The 22,694-nt window shown below is 38.7% G+C and overlaps 3 protein-coding genes across 4 annotated transcripts; all 3 read right to left on the bottom strand.

Annotated features, from left to right (window-relative positions):
- Positions 1-7,842: 7,842 nt before the first annotated feature.
- Positions 7,843-13,442, bottom strand: dcakd (dephospho-CoA kinase domain containing). The gene is made up of 5 exons (XM_074619983.1): positions 13,252-13,442; positions 10,546-10,657; positions 9,903-10,106; positions 9,369-9,456; positions 7,843-9,096 (listed from the first exon to the last, which is right to left on the bottom strand). The coding sequence occupies exons 2-5, from the start codon at positions 10,655-10,657 to the stop codon at positions 8,811-8,813; spliced, it is 690 nt and encodes a 229-aa protein (XP_074476084.1). The 5' UTR covers positions 13,252-13,442; the 3' UTR covers positions 7,843-8,810.
- A 912-nt stretch (positions 13,443-14,354) lies between these two features.
- On the bottom strand, positions 14,355-17,398 carry pus3 (pseudouridylate synthase 3). Of its 2 annotated transcripts, none has more exons than XM_074620224.1 (7): positions 17,250-17,398; positions 16,446-16,971; positions 16,087-16,364; positions 15,822-16,005; positions 15,614-15,723; positions 15,312-15,484; positions 14,355-14,806 (listed from the first exon to the last, which is right to left on the bottom strand). In XM_074620224.1, the coding sequence occupies exons 2-7, from the start codon at positions 16,965-16,967 to the stop codon at positions 14,535-14,537; spliced, it is 1,539 nt and encodes a 512-aa protein (XP_074476325.1). In that variant the 5' UTR covers positions 16,968-16,971; positions 17,250-17,398; the 3' UTR covers positions 14,355-14,534. The 2 variants fall into 2 exon arrangements, with proteins under 2 accessions (XP_074476325.1, XP_074476324.1); XM_074620223.1 differs by having other exon boundaries at positions 16,446-16,968.
- Positions 17,399-18,335: 937 nt separating this feature from the next.
- LOC141758551 (CD63 antigen-like) lies at positions 18,336-21,214 on the bottom strand. Its single transcript, XM_074620089.1, has 7 exons — positions 21,047-21,214; positions 19,929-20,117; positions 19,692-19,766; positions 19,441-19,551; positions 19,216-19,353; positions 19,040-19,123; positions 18,336-18,709 (listed from the first exon to the last, which is right to left on the bottom strand). Exons 1-7 carry the CDS (start codon positions 21,101-21,103, stop codon positions 18,638-18,640), a joined length of 726 nt encoding a protein of 241 aa, XP_074476190.1. The 5' UTR covers positions 21,104-21,214; the 3' UTR covers positions 18,336-18,637.
- Between the last annotated feature and the right edge of the window lie 1,480 nt (positions 21,215-22,694).

Raw genomic sequence — 22,694 nt, 5'->3', positions numbered from 1 at the left:
TCCTTCAGGCTTCAATTTTGAAACACAGCACACTTCTAGCGCCTCTCTGAAATGTTTTCTGACCATAATAAACAAAAGATGGCAGAATTATTAGTTTCAAATTTTCAACGTTCCTTTTATATAACATCATGTCAACAACCCTGTCATGGCTGCATAAGGAGGGCTCTGTTAACATGGAAACCTATAGTATGCCCTCAAAATCTCAGTGAATACAATAAACGGCATGATTACAAGGAGGAAGCAGGTAGTGATTGATCTTTGTGAGACCTTAAATCTTGCTTGTATTATGAAAAGCACAATGCTCTCATCAGTTTCTGCTGCTCTCTCATCAGCTGTCTCAGCTTTATGGCACAACGGTCAGCAAAGCCAGAGGGGAGATATGTATTCATGATAAGCTCTCTTGGTGCAGTGTTTTTTTTTTTTTTTTACTGCCAGTAAGTCTGATGCTCAAGAGTGGATTTATCCCAGCTAACTGTATATTCTTTTGACTTACTGTTCCTTATAGTGACAGATGCAGTACAACAAACAATTTTGCTCTTTGCTCGTGGCAGTTATTAGGTAAGGTTTTCCCAGCAGATGATCTGGTGTCCATCTGACAGAAACTGCTATAGAGATATTATAGTAGTTAAAGTGGAGCACCCTGACCAGCTTTTATATAATAATGTAGCTACAATAAACAATAAAATACGCGTAATTCGCAGGCTGTATTATAAACCAATTTCACATAAATTTTCCAATGTTGCTTGTCAACCGTAGAGCATGAGAAAAGCAACTGGTTCAAGAAATGATTCAGTCTTGTGAAAGGTTCATTGCATGGGGGAGAATATGATCTCAAAAAAGTACAAAATGCAAGTCTCCTCCAAAAATAATCCAAGGCACACTGCAGAGTTTGGACAAAATGAATGTCAATAATTGTTGAAAATGACCAACGCATTGCGACCGACATAGGTCTTCATCAAGGTCATTGTCCAAACTCTACAGTGTGCATTGGATTATTTTTGAAGGAGACTTGCATTTTGTACTTTTTTGAGATCATATTCCACCCGTGCAATGAGCCCTTCACAAGATTTAATAAGTACAGTACACCTGAAGTACACCTGAAGGCACCTATATGTGATTACCACAAAGACCCAGGAGTGCTTCTACTCTGGTGTCTTCAAGATTCAAGAAATTGTTTGATTAAAGCAAAAAGGGCATTAAAGGTTCCCTGTGGAGTTTTTTTTTTACCTCTAATAGTGCAACATATCTTCATACAACAGTTCGTATGATACCTTCCGAAAAGTTATTCCTCATTTTTCGAGCGTTCTCTTGCATGCAGTCTTTTCTCAAATAAACTTCGGTCTTAGTTAGGTTTAGGCAACAAAACTACTTGGTTATAGGTTTAGGAAACGATCGTGGTTTGGGTTAAAATAACTACGGAAGTGGCATAATTTAAGTATGGAAATTATGTGACAAATAATTCAACGTTGACTTCTGGTTTCATACGGGACATGAATACCGGTGTCTTGGGAGAAAGTCCAGCGTTTTTTTCACCCTGCCTACACAGCTTTTTATAATTCCTCGTTCACGTTATGTGGATTACATACAAATTGATTTCGTGGGATATATATGAATTATAGTGCATAACTTTTCGTAGTTATAGCTATGAACGGCGTATGAGAACAGCCTGACAGGGAGGGTCCACACTCCAATGGTTTCACGCTATCCCACTGATCTACAGCTGGCAGTAAGATATGCAGCAATGTGCCAAAAATAGCAGGGCAAAGGAAGACTGCAAGCTAGTAAACACGGACGTAAACAATGCAGGACTTAAATACTTTATAAATCTAATTTTGCAGATGTTTTATTAGGAAGGAAATGCTTTCATCGCATATGCTACAGCTCAAGGAGACACAAAATGCGTTGTCGTGAGTGACACTGAATGTAAACACAACTTTTGTTTGTTTACAAGAAAATTCCACAGGGCACCTTTAATTTGTGGTCAAAGTCTAATATTGTGAACTGATGTAGCTTGTGTTGCAGGCGGGATGAATACACATAATGGAGGACAGATGCACAAATGCATCACCTTGCATTATAGTAGATCTGCATGTATGCACCCATGCACACCTTGTGCTAGCACTCCTTGGGAAGAACATGGCAACATGCATCCTCCACTTTCCTCCCCATCATCATGCTTGATCTGGGGACTGTCCAGTGTGTCAGTGACTCAATACCGACGGCCTTGTTCCCTCATGGCCCTGACTGAGCCGGGGCTAACGCGTAAGGACAGGCTGAGTCATGTGGCCGGGGACGCTCCGCTGGCGTGTTGCCTGTCTCTTCACCTCACCGCGGTCTCGTGGATGCAGCCTGACAACGGGCTACGGAGGTGCTGCGAGTGCCTCTTCCTCAGCGTGACACAAGATGCCAGAGTTCAAGAACACTAAAGTCGTTACAGTTGCTCAGGCCAGTCTAATCTACCCGTTGGTGTCGGGCTACATTTGTGACCTGTTGTGCTCAGGGAGAGTGGGCGCACCACCAATGGCCACGTGGGTTTTTCTTTATTGCTCTTTTTGTCGATTTGTGCTTTATCAAAATGATTAAAAAAACAAACAAAATCAAAACATTTCAACATTTGGTCCTCATCAGCCAAGAAGTCACAAATTCACAATGGACAAATCCACCCTCTCATTTTAAATGTAATTATTATTTTTCTGTACCCAATGTCACTTTAACCTGCGTCATTCACCGTTGCTTCAATGAGTTATTTCCCACAAAGACCTTTGTAACCCCCCTCTGTGTGGACATGAAGACAGCTACAATAAGCGTGACTGCGATGTCAAAACAAGTTTTTCCAGTGCCAGCACTGAACAATGTGAGACCTTGGCAATTATTTTTTTAAAAAGCCTTAAATGTGGGAGGTGTGGATGCTTGACATCTTGGTACGCTGATGGTTTTTATATCTCTTCTACGTGGATTTTTTCTCTTAATGATTTTATTGTCTGTGTTTTAACGTATAAAGCAACGCAAAACAAACACATTTACTGTTGATGTTTTGGATAGCTATGTGCAACCAAATGCAGTTACATAAAGTATCTTGATGGATGTTTGCATCATATTGTGATTCTGCTTGTATTTAAAACTAAATCATGCATGTTTGCAGGAGAAAACTCACACTTTCAATAAGCAGTTTGTTCTTGCACTTTCTGTAGAATAGTCAGCACAATAGGCCTTTTTCACAGCAAACATGTTGACTTGTCATAGTAGGAAAAGCACAGTTACTAATAACACTAACGATAGCTCCATCCCATGCAGCAAGCCATGACAGCGAGCCAACATGCACATTACCAGGACTGGTAGTGAAATATAACTAAGTACATTTAGTCAAGTATATAAGTACAATCTAGAGGTACTTGTTACTTGAGTATTTTCATTTTATGCTACTTTATATTTCTATTCCACTATGTTTTAGACGGACGTAACATGTTTCTTAAAACATTTGTGGCCAGAAATAGTCATTACAGTAACAGAATATTGATTCATATTTGATCAGCGCTGCCTAGTTCGACCGTTTGATCAGAGTTTGCGAATGATTGACAGCTGCTCAGAGACGGCAAGGCTCCAGCTCAGCTCTGATTGGTTGTTTTCTTCCGGTCTGTGAAATCTTGCAGATGCCATTAGGAGCACCGGAGGACACCGGAGGACACCGAGGCACATGATTTTTTTCAGATTACCTGTCTCATGCTCTACTGTCAGGATAAAGTGACCGTTTTATCAAAATAACTTTTTTGAAATCATATTTTCTCTGATCTTGCCTACTGCTGCTTTAAGCACAGATCTGAGAACCTCCTCCACCCTTGAACAGGAAACTGAAAATTAAGCAGCTAAATGGAAATCAGCCATCATTAATGTTATTATTTACATCTGTGCTTTTCCTACTGGGACCAGTCAAGATGTTTTCTGTGAAAAGGCACAGGAAATGTAAATATACCTTGTGATGTAAACTGCGTGAGGTTAAGTCATTTGTATATTTTTGGTTTAAAGCTCTTAAACATTTCCGTTAAAGGCCCTATACTGCCACTCCTGGGGCAAAGTTAATGTACCAGTATAAGAATCATAAAGTTGTCCCATCCTAACAGCTGCTGCACAACAGTCCTGAGAGAAGGTCTAACCAGTCAAACAAGTGAAAAGTGGCAGTTTGGATCCATCATTGTTGCTCTTACATACACTCTAGTCACCCTCCTAAATACTAAAACGACTGCAAATGTCTTGCATTAATTGATAATTCACTAAAATGGCACAACGGAATTGCTTTTAACAACAACTGATGAATACTGAAACCCTATTACCCTCCAGGGGTGGCACGTCCTTTCGCTGTGGTGATAGAAAAAATAAAATTAGCCCCTTGAGTAAACAATTCAGACTCAAAACAACAATAGTTATTAAAACATTTTTAGACTGTCAATTACCCAGAGTCGAGTTTGGTGCGGAGCTATTTATTTTGTTTGCCTTCGCCCGAGCTGTTTTACCTTCCCTGACGGCAGTAGGCGGGGGGAAATGATGAAAAACCACTCAGATAGGAGATTCCAAAATGTGGACACACTGTGGTGCCGTAGGCCAACTCTCTGAACATGATGGTGAGATTATAGAAGTCTTTACCCCCCGCCATCAGCAAATGATTTGCTCTGCTCCCGGAGAGGACCCACCACACACAATAAAGCGCCGGGTTGTGCCTGGTTTCCATGCACTTTTACAAAGTGTAACAAGGCAACTTCAGACTTTCACCTTTTAGCTTGACACCTTCAGAATTAAACCCAATTTATATTCAGACGGAGACGTCGCCACCCTTCCCCGCCCGGAGCATTCACACTTGCTGGTACAGATATAGTCTTCCCGCCACGCTCTGCATCTGGCCTCTGTCTGTGTCGGAGAAAAGGCACACTTGGAAATCTCTGCTGAACAGCTGGCTGCCCAGCGAAGCATGTTACCCTTTGAATTAGGGCTGTCACGGTATCAGATTATCACCACACGATCATCGTGGCCAGAGGAAGTCACGATATAATGATATTATCGCGCAGCCTGGTCACATGAGAAGGCGTATGAATGACATGCGCAAGGCAAAAGCGTGCAATAAGAACGCCGTTCTTGCTTTTGGCGTGTCATTTATACGCCATGTAGTCTGTACTGACTGCAATGTAAATGCATCCGCGTAAATATGCTACGCTTAGTGCTAGTGACGTAGAATAAAAAGTGAGACTACTTATGGCAGGCTGGAGGGGAGGTGGACGGGTCCAACAAACACAGGACTTTCAACCAGGAGACTGGTGTTCGAGGTGTGGTGTTTTGCTTTGTAAGTTATGTTAGTGACGTTTGCGCAGCCCTTTGGGGGCCCGAGGTGAAATTTAGATTTGGAGAAACCCCTGATCCCTGCCACCACTAGGGTTAGCTCTAGGGTTAGGGTTAAAGTTCAACCCCACAGGACCATAACCTGTAAACTGTAACACACATCCCAATGGTTTTAAGACAAAAAATAAGATTTTCATTTTCATAAATAACTGTATTTATTATTATATAAATGAAACATTGGTCCCTGATATTGTTGGCTTAAAAGTGTTTAGTCAGTTTTACTACAGAGTTACAGGGGTGAAAAGTGTTCTTTCTTTCTTTATTTATTTATTTGTTCATTTGTTACATCAATGCGGAAAATGAGGAAGGGCACCACCGACTTTTTTTAGATTTTGTATTTAATGTATCAATGTTTTTAGAGGGCGACCAGTGCTCCCCAGAAGGTGGCGCACTAGGCGACCGCCTATATGGCCTGTGCCTTAAGCCGGCCCTGTGTTTGCGACATGTCGTTTAGTGATGTTTGTGATGTGTTTTCCGTACTCATGTTAAGTTTTTTCTGTACGTATTTTACTTAGTTTACGTAACTATTTTAAGCCCAACCATGATATTTTTCCTAAACCTAAGTGAGTGGTTTTGTTGCCCCCTGCTGGTACTGCACCTTTGTACACTTGTGTAATATTCATGCCTCGGTGAGACAAAACTGGCAATACTATCCTCTGGTGGACAGGCGGGTCTATTACATGCTTTGGCGTGATACCGGGTTGTATCGCGATATCCAGCAAAGATTTATATAGAATTTATATAGATTTAAATAATAATAATAATAATAATAATAATAACAATAATAATGCTATCAGTCAAAATCATCATCAACTTTTACTGTGCATTTTGTCACTTTTTTTTTTCAAAATATGAATGTAGAGAGGTGGAGAGAGAGTCTGTAACCATAACCGTATATAAAATGATTTAAGAGACGCGGATTATTTACATATTATCATGTGCGTACTATTAACATTATGTCAATATTTAATTTTTAAATATCACAGTCAATACTGGCATATCACGACACGCCTAATTTGAATCACAGCAGTCAGGATAAAAAAAAAAAACTAAGAAAAGACCATGTTCTTCATCATGGCTCTGAAAGATGGACAACCCTGGATTGATTATGTTAAAGTGTGATTGCGTGTATTATATGGAAAATGATATGTACTGTTTGCATGTGTGCAGTAGACTACATTGTGTCTGTGTCTGTGATTTTGTGCATCACATATGTACGTGTAGTCGTGCAGCCTCGGTTCACTGCCCCTCTGCCCACCGCACAGCCCGAGTCACTTTGCATTAATTCTGCTGTGGCTTGATAAAAACAAATCGCAGACCAGTAGGGGCTTTAGACGGAGCCAAGTGAGCCACGCAGGCTCGTGGGGACCTCAGTGCCAAGATGATGTCACCGCGCCTGCCTGCGGGCCTGGATTTTCATGCCTAAGCTCTAATGTGGACGAGAGCAAGGACATCACAACTGACCGTTAACACAAGTTCATTATTTTGTCCTCCTGAAGAACTGCCACTAACACATTACCTGTAGGATCTAATCACATCAATGTCTTTCATATATATATATATATATATATATATATATAAACACAGTATAGGCATGATGAAAATAACTGTTAGTTGCAGCCCTTATAGGTGCACTTCACTGATTTTACATGATGATCAGTTTACTTCTCAAGAGTCTCAGCCTGTGAAAACAGATGTATAATGTTGTCTGTGGCTCTGAGGGGAGATGACCCTGATGATGTCATAGTGATGTCACCATGGTTACCCAGGTATGGGCTGGAGACTTAACATTTCTAACAGAAAGCCGCGTTACAAATTGGAGGTGTGGGGTTTAAAAGATGTGGCCAGGCAGGGAAAGTCTAACAAACACTACACTACTGAGTTGCATTATGGGAAATGTAGTGTTTTTGGAGTTTGACCCATACTAGTGACTAAAAGCCATGATATCTCAGCCTCTGTTGCTTCAATTTTGACCCGTCTTAATTAAATCTGTCTTTTATAAATCCCTCAACTTAATGAAGGTCCAATGTTAAATCGCTGAAGTACCCCTTTAATTTCTTCATTAACTTTTAATTAATATCTTGACTAAAGTAGACCAAATTTGTTTAAAGATCCCCTCCAGACATGTTTTAAAAACATATAAAATTTGACTACTAGACTCCTACTTCACTGTGAAGTATATTCCCAACATATTTATATATACATATTTTAAGTTTCCAAATCACACTTGTGTAAATTGCATATTTGACCACAAATAGCTTCCAAGTTCTTTGTAATGTCACGAATATGAATAAAACTCAGATTTAAAGTGACCGGAGAGAAACTTTCTCCCCAACAGCCTTCTAGTGTCAAACCGCAGAATCATCAATCTGCATATTATATAATATCATACTGTACGTTCAGGACGAAAGGGCATCCAGCACTAAAACTAAAATAAAAAAAAGCTGACAGTTGTTGCTTTAAAACAGTGGTGCGGGATTATTTATATTTCAGTTAAGCAGCTACATGTTACAAATCGTGTTTTAGTTACAAGTGAGTGTGCACAGAAAAACAAAATCACAGACTTTTAGTATTTACAGAGGGCAGCTTCAAGTGTAAGAAAATACAGTGATATATATAAAGTCTGTTATCTCATGTAAATTCACTCTGCTCCCGTTGAGAATGGATTGTCAAATACATTCTGTCATTTATCCTCATTATACAGGTCATTAACATACAATCACAGCATATTCTGTAAGCGTCAGATCATTCACATTGGGCATTTCATTATGTTTTCTATGAGGAGTATTCCATCCAATTTAAAACGTATTTATCTCTGGGGATAGCTCTGGCATTTTATACTCTAAATTGCAAAGTTGCAAATAAATGAAAAGCACAGAAACCACAGTGACTTCTGCCTGTAACTTCTTCCTTTGCTCTCTACGATCTGGTGATCACCCAAAACATTTAATTTGGCTATCTTTATGTGGTATAAAAAAGGTGTAATAAAATAACATCTTAGTTTCTGCACATTTTCAGTTTTGACTTTATTTTTTTACAGATGTTAGTTATGTGTTGTTTCCTGCACCAAAGTAAAAGGTTTAACCAGTTTTTAGTCCCCAGACTGTGATCACTGTTGTGCAGCTACTGAGACTCTTGAGTATCACTTTCATGTTTTTAATATCTCTGAGTAAAACCAACGGAAATTGCACATTCAAACCCTTCACACTAAACCCCATTAGTCAGTGCATGTAGTGTCAATAATGTAAGTCAGTGTTAACTGCAAACAGAGCACGTCACACCACTGAACTGTAGTGGCGGGTGCTGTGAAACTAATGTCACAGTAAATTGCATCGGGACCTCCCGACGTGCCTTTGCCTGCTTCTATTCACACCCTCATCCTGGACCAAACTCTTTCTTTCTTTCTTCCCCTCACCTCTCCTCTGTTAGGACAAAAGTATCTTGGCTGCATACAGCAGAATCCCACCCAGACCCGTAGTGGCGGCGATAGCGATGACCCTCACTAGGAGGAAGTCCATGGAGTCCTCCAGCTTCGTGTGCAACCGCAGGACCTGCCGGTGGGTGTCCTCTCGGCTGCCCGAGTTCTCGATAACGTGATTGGCCAGGCCGCGTTTCTCGTTCAGCGGCATCTGCGCGGCCACGCGCTGCTCGGCCTGCTCCTGGGTCAGACCGTCCCTCTGCATCAGGCGCGAAAGCTGAGTGGCAGGGTCACTGAAAAGGAACAGACAATGGAGGTTATTTATGGAGCAGCCAGGGTGGCTTGTTAAAAAATCCAGAGGCGGTGAGTCATGCTAATAAGGCACACAGAGGGCTGGAGATGGGTAACCAATAACTCACAAAACTGGACCTTTAATGGCCAGTTTCTGTCCAAAACAAACTTCCAAATTAATGATTTAAAATGTGAAAACACAAACAGTCCAAAAGTTAAACTCTAAAGTGATGGGGGAAAATGGGGAGAAAGTGAGCACTGGTGGTCTTCTTACCAGTAAACTACTACAGTGTGGTTTAGAAACTGAGTGAGACGTCTGGTTTCAAAGAGAAGGGGCACATCCAGCACCACATAGCGGTACCCTAGGGAGACAGAAGAAATTAATGTGAAACTAAATTAATTAGTGTCAACACATTTACACGCTTATCATCGTGAAAATACCGGTAGCAACATACAAGTGATGCACGAGATGTATATTTTAAGGCACGTGAGATATCTCGAGTCGTAAAGAATTAAAGTAGCAGGTGGGAGTCAGTTTTTTTAAAAGTTTGAAATGGTTACAGTAAAAACATCTGTATGCAGCAACTATGTACCTTCACCTCCTACCATGTATAATGTTGGGAATATTAAAAAATATCTCACTACTTCGCTTGCAGAGAGGAATTCATACAGCGTTTTTTTGTGAGAAACAGCCTAAAACCTTGACGCCCAGCTCTGCGCTACAAAAACAGCCTTGGTTCACTTTCAGTAAATTATCCCCCTTTTCCCTGGTCACAGATAACTGAGCCAGTTTCCCCCCTCTCCTCACCTCTGAGGAAGTAGAACAGGATCTCTTTGAGCATTGCTTTATGGATCTCTGGGTGGGTGATGGAGTTCAGCAGCTTCCTCTTTTCCTCGTTGGCGAAGATGAGCTGACCCAGCTTCTGCCTGTCGATCTCCCCGTTCTCGAGCAGGATCTCCGGCCCAAAGTGGTACACGATGCGAGAATAGGCGGGAGTGTGCGGCTCCACAACTGTCATTGTATTAAATTAACAATACATAAAATGAAAAGATACACGAGGGAAGAAGGTGGATAACAAATATTGAAATCAATCTTGTAACAGACTCAATCACCTGAGTGTAATTAAATCTTTAGCTAAATGCAGCTGTGCACTTTTCACCTACTTCTGTGACCTTTTTATCTTCACCACACAACTATAACATCATCCCTGCAGTCATTAGAGACAGCCGTCATGATTCATGCGCGCTCTCCAAGCGTTTATCTTAATGAACCTCCTATAGGCCTCTTTATGTCCATTTCAGTATAATAACAAATGTTATTAGTCAGTGATGTTGGACATATGGGTGAATCTCAATTCCCAGGGTTCAGCTGGATGACAGTTTTAACTGGACTGGATTTGTATTCAATTTGTAAATCTAAAGAGTTTGCAGGGGGAGAGACAATCGCCTACCTTTCCTGGCCACAACATCAGCATCGATAATGGCGCAGCCGAGCTCCCGCAGCATCGATGACACTGCGCTTTTCCCCGAGGCAATGCCTCCCGTCAGCCCCACCAGGAACATCTGGAAGCAAAGACACAGAAAGTCAGTAAAGTAGTAATACTGTTACCGCAACTACATTAATTGATTAGTTTGAAACTTTTTAAATAATCAACAACTATTTTGAAAATCGATTAATAGGTTTGAGTATTATTTTTTAAGGAAAAAAAAGTAAAAATTCTCTGATTCCAGCTTCTTAAATGTGAATATTTTCTGGTTTCTTAACTCCTCTATGACAGTAAACTGAATATCTTTGAGTTGTGGACAAAACAAGACATTTGAGGACGTCATCTTGGGCTTTGGGAAACACTGATCGATAATTTTTTTTACCTTTTTCTGACATTTTATAGACCAAACTAATATAAAATAATCATTAAAATATTAAAATAATCGTTAGTTGCAGCCCTAGGTGGCATACAAACATGGTCTGAAATTTTTTTCTCACCTGCCACTGTGACAGGTCACTAAATATTTTTGTCTGCCGCTTTAGATTTGTTAAGACAGTAGAAATATGGAATATATCGCGTAACCTAAAAGCTAGAGCTGGTAATCGTCTTCAAAAACATTATTTTTGTTATATTTGTTGAAAATCTCATTACACCCCGACAGCAATCGATTAAATCAAATGCTCTGACAAAAAAAGAATAAAATCCAGTATCAGTAGCTGTCGCAGGACTGTAAGCCCGTCCAATCATTTTGTTCGGCTCGAATATTCTTAATATAATATTTCTTATTATAAGGAAAACCTATCTGCCATGGTGGCAGGTGACCTGAAATATCTACCTGCCACAGCCATGAAAACATGAACATATTAAACTTAGAAATGTCAGGGAAACCGTCAAGGAGGATGCACGTGTGTGCCCATGTAAATGATATTACTATATATTTGCGCTCCCCCCCTTTTTATTTTCTATTAACTTATTTGTTGATTTAATTTATTATTACTCTCGCATTTTTGTATTATTGTTTTTTTTTTGTTATGTGTTTTTTTAATTCTATTCTTTCTTTTATCATTATTATTATTATTATTATTATTATTATTATTATTATTATTATTATTATTTATTTTCTTAATTTTATTTCAATTTTGAATGTTGAAGTTGTTTTCTCTAGTGTACTTAATGAGTTTGTCTATAAGATAATCTACTTCAAAATTGGTTTATAAACTATTGTAATTACGAACTGTAAATTGCATATATGAAAACAACCTTGAAAAAAGGGGGGAAAAAAGTATTAAAAAAAGAGAAATGTCAGGGAAAACAATCTTAAAACAAACAAAGTTGGGAACACATAAAAGTGCTACATTAAATTTCTGTAAATATCCAACTAGGTGTTTCTTGCTAGTGTAAATAGAGTATTTGAAAGCCTTTCTGAGGCCGTTATTAGGTTTAACAACACGCCCCCTGCTGTGGAGGTGATGAGCTACACTCAGTTTATTTATGCACCACTTGGCTAACAAGCAAACTTGGGCTGGTTTTGACAGCTCTGAAGTTATTCTTGACTAAAACTTGACCTGCTTAAAGAGCAGACAGAGCAGCTCCAAATAGTTCAGAACTCTGCAGCTAGACTACTGACCAAAACCAAACGATGCTCTCACATCACACCAATTCTGGCTTCACTACATCTCCCAGTCTCTTTTAGAATTGATTTTAAAGCGCTTTTAATCACATATAAAGCATTAGATCAGCAGACTCTGTCACAACTTTTAAATCCAGTCTTAAAACCCATTTTTATATAGAATGTTTTTTTCAATCAGCTGAATTTTAGTCTTTTGTATGCTTGTGTGCTGATGTGTATATATGTGCATATGTAACTGTATGAATATGTATATGCTTGTTTCTTTATTTTCCCCATTCTATTGTTTTTTATTTAACTATTTATGTTTCAGTGTATTCTGTTGTATTTGATGTGAATTTCCTTGGAAAGCACTTTGTGCTTGAAAAGTGAATTATTATTATTATTATCTTCTACAAGTATACTTGGTTTATATTTGTGATTACTTTTTGATAGGAGTATAACCTATTAAAGTGTGTGCTTGCTCATCCTTTTCATTTTGTTGAATTCTATTGAATCCTAATTGAGTTGCATGCTCATATGGACTGTATAACATTATTCTGTGATGATTAGATAATAAAGAAAGAACATTTCACTGTCCCTCTTTTATGAATATCTTTGCAGATTTTGCAGTTTGAAGTTTATTTTTAATATCCTGTTGTTTTATCTATACGGTCTGCAATCTTATCTTCAATCAGTCGCAGCTCCAAAAGTCAATGTAACTGTATGAATATGTATATGCTTGTTTCTTTATTTTTCCCATTCTATTGTTTTTTATTTAATTATTTATGTTTCAGTGTATTCTGTTGTATATGATGTGAATTTTCCTTGGAAAGCACTTTTTTTGCTGGAAAAGTGCTCTACAAATAAAATTATTATTATTATTATTATTATTATTATAAAGCACCATAATAAACAACAACAACAACAACAGCTGGGAGCAGCTTTACAGCAACTTAAAGTTGTAGTTAATCAACTAAACACTGCAGATAATAACTGGTTGTTTCTGAACTTGTTTAAGATGTGTTGTTAGAGTTTGTTACAGATGCTATGTTGTGCTTTACCTCTTAAACGTGTGATTGTCCTTAAACCAGCTGAGTGTACAGAGAGGATCCTTGCAGAGCCACAGTGGAGCAGTAAACAAGCTAAATGCTAACAAGTGTTGATCAGGTCATAACGAGCACAAACACGCAGTGAAACGACGCCGCAGACATTTCCACTCCGTCCTGTCACATGGAGAGTCAGGCAAACAGCGTGGAGTCAGGCGTGTTACTGGATATCTCTGTCTGTGACTCTGACTTGTTCTCTACTGATTGCTAACGACCTAGCTTCTTAGCTTAGACAGAAGCGCCACCTCGAAATTCTTCCGATGTTTCCTTCGTTCGTTAGTTCCGCCTAGACCAGGGGTCAGGGGTCAGCAACCTGAAAAAATAAAGCTGAGATTTTGAGAATAAAGTCGTAATATTATGATAATAAAGTCAAAGGTTTACGAGAAAAAAGTCGTAATATTATGATAATAAAGTCATAATATTATGAGAATAAAGTCAAAGGTTTACGAGGAATAAGTCTTAATATTACGAGAATAAAGTCATAGGTTTACGAGCAAAAGTAGTAATATTATGATAATAAATTCATAGGTTTAAGAGAAAAAGTCGTAAGATTATGAGAATAAAGTCATACTATAAAGTAGTAATTTTACATGTTATTTTCTTTTTTCTCGTAAAGTTATGACTTTATTCTCGTAACATAACGACTTTTTTCTAGTAATATTACGACTTTTTTTCTCGTAAAGTTATGACTTTATCCTCGTAACATTAGGAATTTTTTTCTCGTAAGTTATGACTTTATTCTTGTAATATTACAACTTTTTTCTCGTAAACTTGACTTTATTCTGGAAATCTCAGATGTTTTTCCCCCTCAATGTGGCCTTTATACTCCGTAGTACATTGTCTCTTTGGCCCTCACTGCATTAGACTTATATACTATATACTTAGACTATAAACTGTTACCTTCATCACAATGCTCAAATGTTTTGCGGCTCTAGACAGATTTTTATATATTTTTTTGCCTAAAATAGCCTTTTGATAGTAAAGGTTGCTGACCCCTGGCCTAGCCAAATTTATAGGTGCTATAAAACTGTGATGAAACCAAGCTCAATGACACCAACTTTCTCCAAAACGTGTTTATTTCAAAGCAAAACAAAGACTTGCATGAATGAAAATGTAAATACACGTTTTTTATGAAATAAAAAAGGTAAATCCATTGTTTTGTTTCCTGAAATAAAACGTAAATACAATGTTTTCCCTTGAACAAAAAATACAAAAAAATATAGTTTGGCAAGAAAATATTAATCTTTTGCTTTTTGATCTGTATTTTGTTTTGACGATGGCGTCTCTGATGAAACAGGCAGACTGGGGAAATTGTGGGAATGTTTAGACCTTTTCCCCCTATGGACCATTTCACCTCCATTCTCCCCGTCCTCCCGCTCCAGTCGGCCTCTTTTGACAAAATGGTTTATCCTGGACTCCAGGCTCTCGCAGCACGGACGCTCCAGCAGGGGCCGGTAGTTTCTCTGCCTGCTGCCTTCTACTAGCCAGCAGTGGTTAGAGGACGCTCCACCTGTGGATGGAGAGAAGTGAAACATATTATACCCAGTCAACAGTTTGATGTGTTGGCCTATAATAGACTGGGTATAAGCAAAGTATTGGAAGGATACATAAGGATGTAAGTGCCGTTTAGCAGGAGTCTCCGCACAATTATTCAATGCATTATATGCTAAAAATGCATGAAAATATAAATATAATACCATGGAGGCAGTATTATTTTTTTAATCAACTCTTTAAATGTAAACTTAAAACCTACCTATTCAGCCAGGCCTCTGATTCATTTTTAGATTATTTTATAGTATTTAAGTTGTTAAATTGTATTATATTTTAATGTTATTTTATTAATCACTTATTTTAATGTATTTCATTTATATAACTTTATTGTTATTTTATTAATCTAGTTTTTAATTCACACTGTTTTACTACCATTACTGTTATTATAGCTTTTAATTCTACTTTATTACATTTTGAAAATGTTGAAGTTTTACAGGGTCTGTTCGTCTCATTGAATGTCTCACCTACAGCCTCCAAACCCTGAATCATCCCGTGCAGGACGTGGGTCTTGACCGCACTCTGGGTCCAGTGTTGCAGTAGTACAGACAGGACGTGGTTCACCTCTTCACTCTCCTGTTTCCAGCTCAAACCTTCAAAGTGGCAGTCGTATAGCACCAGAGGGTAGTCTACTGCCATGCTAGAGACAAGAAGGGAAATGTTTTAGATTCATACAGATGTATTTTGTTTGCACAGGAGATTTATTATTCATGCTTGTGTAGGATATGAAAAAGGTCTGATTTTGATGGCTCCTACAGTATATACTGACCTGTATTGGGGCTTTCTGGGGTTACTCTGAACATCCACGAGCTGATTAATTATCTCCGGGGCTTCCAGTTTCTGCCCGATCAGGAGAAGCAGCGCCATCATGCATCGTACCTACAGCATAATGTCATTAATCATCAATGTATATGGAACTTGAAATGAACATGATTTTTTGCCAAACAAAGCTGTAAAAAGTGAGAGTCTCTTGATACCTGGTGGTAAAGGAAGGCCAATCCTTTAATCTCAAACACAAAGAGGTCATACTGGTCCGTGCTGGAGACGTGCTGAGGCTGCACAGGCTTGACTGACGCCGACAAGATGGTCCTCTCAAACTGCAGGACCCCGTTGCCCACATCCATTTTGCACAGGTTGCGAAAGTCATGAGTGCCCTCGTATCTATTGGGTGTTGAGAGATCCTCAAATCAGAACTGTGACTTCAAGGAGTGTTACATCATCACTTTGTGTCTCTACACCCACCTTTTTGCAGCATCTGCCATCAACGTCACATCCAAGGATCCGCGGGGGAAGTAGTACCGGTACGTGCGGGACTTACAGTCAAAGCGTGCACTGAAGCCCTCTGCTGCTGGCGCCCAGTCCAACATCCTGATGTCCTGGGGCAGGACTCGGTTCAGCATCTTCAAATATGGAAGCTCAGAGCCGGTAGCTTTATTCTTGGCACTAACATCAACATGTTCAGGGACTGTGATGCCCAGTCCTCCACAAAACTGTGTGGATCGCAAATCGATGGTTATAACCTGTGGAGAAAAGACAGTATTATATAGTTAAAATAGCCGTATGGAGTCAATAAATCATACTTTAAGTCCCAGTGGACTCACTTGGGAAAAGGCACTGACTCCTTTATCGGTGCGACCACACCGGTGGTAGTTGGAGCTCTGTCGGTCCAGGATCAGCCGCGTCTTCAGCAGAGCTTCGAAGAGTCTGGCCTCCACAGTGTTGTCGGTGTTCTCCTGGACTGCGAACCCCTGGTAGGACCAACCCAGGTAGGCCAGCCGCAGAGCCACATGGCGCCGAGGGTGGATAGAGAAGTCAAAAGGACGCTTTTTGCCTGCTTTCTTACCTTTATTACTGCTGCTGGTGTTAGAATCATTTAGTTTACAGTCTGTGTTTTCATTAGGGGATGGATTGGACATCAGCTCCACGTCATCTCCAGCTTCACTCCTCTCATTCAGCTGGGACTTTAGCTTCTCCAGGTCATCTCCAGCTTCACTCCTCTCCTTCAGCTGGGACTTCAGCGTCTCCAGGTCATCTCCAGCTTCACTCCTCTCCTTCAGCTGGGACTTCAGCGTCTCCAGGTCTGCCTCCAGCTCCTTTATTCGCCTGATTAAAGCCTCAGACATGCTGCTTAATACATAATAAAGAGAGGATAACTTTATTATTATACAAATAATGAGTCAGCTATTACACTTTGGCCTTTTTTAGCTACATGTTTTATTTATTTTACTTTACAGTTTCAAGTTAAGCAGTATAGTTTGTACTTTAACTTGATTCACAGTTGCATGTTACCACATTAACTAGCTGACTAACATCTGTTAGCATAGCTTGAGTAGTATGTTAAATTATAGCAAATAATAAGGCTGGTGGAGGTTGTAAATTATATCACAATATAACAGTTTCTTTACCTTTACTTTTAGGTTCAAAGTTGCTGATAAACTTGTGTTTTTCAGTTAGTTTTTCTGGGTTGCTGGACGCACACGTTGCTTTTCTGTGTTGATACTGGTTTTGCTAGAGTCGGACCCATTTGGAGAGCGGACGCATTTCCTGTATGGGGGCTTCTGGGAAATGTAGTTTACTATTTAAATGGCCTTGTTTGAAGTGATTAGAACAGTGCTTGAGGACAAATTGTTTCACTGATTGTATTACTACATTTATTAATAATGTATTGCCAAATGTATATACCCAAAGAAGAATGTTAATACAGAACAGAACTTTTTACAAAACAAAACATCAGATATCGTGGTGTACAAATATGGAACACCAAAATATTATCAAGAGCTCGTTATCCTTAGAACATTTTAAAAGGAAATTATCATCACATTTGATTCATGATGTCTAATTATCTTTTGATATGTTTAGATATATTTTCTTTTTTTCCTGTGCTGTTTTTTTGTATGTATTTCATTGTTTTTATTGGATTGGTTTGGTTAGGTTTTTCTGCACATTTTGTGTACTTCTTGTTGTTTAACTTTTGTTGTATTTTTAAAATGATGTTAGTTTAGATCTTTCTTCCTTTTTTGATATTGTTTTTTTCTTTTCTTTTAGGGTTAGGTGGGAGGTCCTTTGTATAAGCCTGTGGCTTTTTGACCTCTCCTGACACATTTCTTGTTTTTTTTTCATTGATTGGATTTTGTGCAGTTTTATATATGTGCAAATAAATAAATAAATAAATAACAACATGTTTTAATAGGGCAACTTGTAATATATTAGATATTTTTACCTCTTCAGTCCTGAGATCTGACAGGGGGAAAAAATGCTGTTTTGCTGAACTGTAGATTGGTGAACATTAATGCTCAGTGTGTAGTTATTGATTTCATATTACATGACGTGGCTGCCATTTATTATTTGGAGTTGCTGTGAGTTTGCCACTCAGACCAGATTCAAAGACGGCAATAACAGGATGACCTTGTGACCTGTGAATGAATACCTTTTCAAAAGGTCATCATGTCAAATCAGTTGTTAAACACACAGATTGAACCACTCAACCATGAATGTATCACACATTTATTGATTCATAGTAGCATGCCGTATAAACATGAGACTATTATAGCTAACAGATGTTTTCAATGGCATATAGACCATCATAGACCAAAAGATAGTCGGATCACTTGTTGAAATAGTCACAGTTGGCAAGCATGAAAGTAGCAATAATTAGTTGTTTTCAAACATATCATTAACAGGATCATCTATGTTTTGTATCTTTATTTAGAAAGAATAGACTGGAAAAGCAAATAGAATAGATCAAATATGTCAGTGATGTAGGAAGTCGTCTGTGCTCGGCCACGATGACGCCTCAGCTCATGTTTTCATAATTTTTTCGTTTTAGGTTCACACACAAGCAGGCCCCGACGACTACTCCTGCAACCTGCAACAGGTAAGGCAGAAAGGTTATAAGTTACTGGCAGCAAATGAACTCAAAGATGGGTCAAAAAGGTTCTTTTCTCTCTCCGTAAATTCAAATTAATTCTGGATTTCGCCACCTGGGGCAAACAGGACGAGATATGCTTTATTATCATTCATGTCATTACTTTTCAAATGTCTGCATTACCACTTTCTTCATGAATATTTTATCATACAAAATGTTGCAAATTGCATGTAGATCATTTAATAAATCATGCAGGGAATTACATGTGATTTGTTTTTATTCTAATGATACATTTATACATTTGTTTTTATTAATTAGGTATTTATTTACCTCTGTGACCCCGAGAGCAATGCAGAGAGCACCGATCCACATCAGGTTTTTCATCAGAAACAAGTTGATGGCCTGGAGGCAACCCTAAGGAGGAGCACACAGTCATAAAATACTTAATTTGTTCACAGAAAGTAAATGAAATGGCTGTGAACTTGAAATGAGAATTCCCAGCAGACCTTTGAGCGCACTTTATCCTTTTCCTTTCCACAACCCTGCATCTTCACCATGCAGCAGGAGTCCGGCACGGCATCGTGTTCCTCCCAGCCCACGCTGGTGGACCAGTCCTCGGGGCCGTCTGCACCACAGCACTTGAACTGTAACAGGGTTTATAACACTGGGTTAATTTGGACCCTCTACAATCTATCAAGCGCCTCTTGCAAATGTAAATCACTATGTGTCACCTTTTCCTGAATCTTGTCGATGGCGTGTCTCTTCTCCGGGGCGTACTCCTGGATCACCCTTCGTGCTTTGCTTTGGTGGTCGATAGCGTTTTTCACCTCTACGATGACAGCCTACAGATATAATAAAGAAGAAGATTTTTTATAAGCAATAAGCTTTACTTATTTGTAATGACAAACCACCTCTCGTATGAAGAAGAATTGAGAAGAATTGTTAATATTTTGACCTTGACCTCAGGATTTAAGTGTCTCACCCTCTTGCGTAACATGTAAAAGGCAATCCCTGTGAGTGTCTCCATTATGATGATGACGATCAGGATACAGATGAACTAGTTCATAAAGAAACACAGTGAGCAGTGTTAGAGGGTCAGTCATGTCCCATATGCCTTAAAATATAACTATTAGTGACACATTTATTGGAGCATCCTCCCAAAATTGTCCCAAAGGGCACATTTTTAATCAAATCTATGCTGAGACATTATGTTACTTACACAAGACACCATTGAATAACTATTAAAGAACGCCCCCAAATGGCCCATGAAGGAGACGAGGACGATGCTGGCACCCACTGCAATGAGGACTATAGCGATCTTAGACAGGCCGTTTCCTGCAAAGGCACCCATGGCCTTGTAAGTGGAGTACTGCTTTGCTCCGATAATGACGAGACCAACCCCAGATGCCTGAAAAACAAGTTGAACAACCGGACATTAATGCAGCTGTGTGCTCTATATAGCAATATTGCTACTGCTGATTTCAGTCTAACAAAGACTTGAAACTTGACTCGGACTTGCAAAAAATGACTTGTGAGCATCTCTGCTTTTTAGTTCAAGAAAGTATACTTTGTATACTTTAACTTATAGTACTTAGCCAATGATGTATGTATTAAATAAAGAGACTTGCTCCTTTTGCTATTTGAAAGGATGATTTTTGATGAGATTAAAAAAAATAATAAAGTACAAATAAAATGTGTTGTTTTCGCATGCCTTTACGGTGAACAGATAATCCAAAAACTTGATGAATTGAAGTAAATTCATATCAAAACATCCTTTTACAAACTCTCACACACTTTAGTAGGCTACTCTATCAAAAAGGCGGCACAACTACAAGCCAAGTATTCTTTTCTGTAAGACAAGAATACTTCATTATACTTTTCTTAAGTATATCTTGATCAAAAGATTAAGTAAGTAAGTCTATAAGCCAAATATACTTAGACTTTTAAGTATACTTGTCAGTATGAGCCAAGTATACTTAGACTTTTAAGTATACTTGTCCGTATGAGCCAAGTATACTTAAGAATACTTTTGTTAAGTATATATCTGATAAGTACATAAAAAGTAAAAAGTAAAAGTTCAAAAGAAGTATACCAATAGCACTCTTGAATAAACTTAATTTTGGTAAGGGTACTGTAAAAGCAGTTCACTAGTAGGCTCTAAAACCTGAAAGTCATGCACAGAAAGTAGTTTGTTTTCTTTATTTCTACTACCACTACCACTGATAAACATGACTTTTCTTTAAATCACACAATATTAACTTATGTATTATTTTAAACATCAATGTTTTCAGTCATTTCTGTTCCCAATTCATTAACAGAATTACCCACATTACTTACCAAAAAGACCAAATTGAAGAAAATGAAGCAACATTTGACGTTGCAGAACGGGAGCATTGTGAGGACTTGTTGCAGGCAATCCAAGTTTGTACTGTACTAAGAAGATTAATGAGGACAGACAGAAAGCAGCAGACGTCCCTCCGTCAAAGTGTGAAGAGATACAGGCTGAGCACCAAGATGTAACTCAGTATAGTGAGTGTCAAACGACCTTATGGAAATGACCAGGTAGCCTGATAATTTATTTAAATATAGATATATCACATGGAAGCATAAAGTCGCTGTTAGAGTATTTGAATAGTAGCATTTATGAAGTGCAAAAAGTGCCATAAAATATGATAACCTCATTGTCTGGTAGTATATTCTCTATATACTGTAGGAACATAATGTGAATATTGGCCCAATGGATGAGCTTGTTTTGAAAGTTACTATAATGTTTCTGACTCTCATTTTAAAACACTTTTGCAAAATTCCTCAAGGGTCTAAACAAAAGCCGAAGCTCTGCGTCATGGGAAAGGAATGTGACATATGTTTAAAGGTGCTAAATCTGATATCCAGGGCATTAATATAGCAGCAAACAACTAGTTGTTATGTAAAGATATAGAGGGGTAATGTCTACCTGAGCAGAGAATGAAGTCGTTTTGCACTGTTAGCACCGTTAGCTACAATCTGCCGGCAATATGAATGCCCCTAATCCCGTATTTAGCACTTTTAATGACCGAGAAGTTTAAAGGAAGATAGTAAAGGTAAAACATTTTTTTTATAAATGTTTATTACATTGCTTTGTTGAATACTCAATTCTGATTGGTCAATCACGGCGTTCTATGGTCTGTTATTTCTCTATAGCCAACCGTTGCTACGGGCACAGTTCTGATATCGGACTCTGGCGGACAGTTTTTGTGTCAAATTATTGATTTCTAAAGTGAGTAGCCATGTAATAAGTGGGATAATGTACGGCTAGCGGGTCATTGTTGTGAAATAAACTCCTTCAGGGCGCTGCATCGCCCTGTCAGGGATTATTTCACAACAATGACCGCCTCGCTGTACATTACCCCTTACATATTTATCTGAAAAATTCTTCATTTTTATTCCAATATAAATCCCAATTACTGTCAGGCTATTAAATAGGCGTTATTGGTCGCTATAAGCCCCATAGATGTGGGTCAACAGGGGCCTACTACACCTACTACTAGGTTTTATCATCTATTCATTTGGTAGATCACAGAGAGAAGTAAAAGAAGATTACAGCGACCTCTAGCAACCGTATTAATTACTACAGGAGCAGATGCGGAAGTCAACCGTTGTAGTAAAGTCATCGTGAAACCCTAACTATGTGTTTTTGTTGCCTAAACCTAAAGAAGTATTTTTGTTTGTGTTCAAAACGTAATGTTTCATGCAGTTTTGCAACAGTCGAATCTAGTGCTCTCATGAGCTATTCTGTCACTAGCACATCTTGCTGTACTATTCAACAGATGATTAGCTCTGCCAGTAAATCACACATAAAATATTTGATAAACAATAAGAAGAGAATATGAGTCTTTATTCTTAAAGAAAAATGTAGTTTCTTTCTGTCGCAGCTCAAAGTGTGTGAGCACTTGGAGCCGTCTGACATGCTGGAACTTGCTTCGGGGGTTCCTTCCATCCGTTTGAG

The sequence above is a fragment of the Sebastes fasciatus genome, chromosome 20 (genome assembly GCF_043250625.1).
Source record: "Sebastes fasciatus isolate fSebFas1 chromosome 20, fSebFas1.pri, whole genome shotgun sequence".
Taxonomy (NCBI): domain Eukaryota; kingdom Metazoa; phylum Chordata; class Actinopteri; order Perciformes; family Sebastidae; genus Sebastes; species Sebastes fasciatus.
The sequence above is the reverse complement of the archived record's forward strand: the minus strand, read 5'-3'. Positions and strand labels throughout refer to the sequence as shown.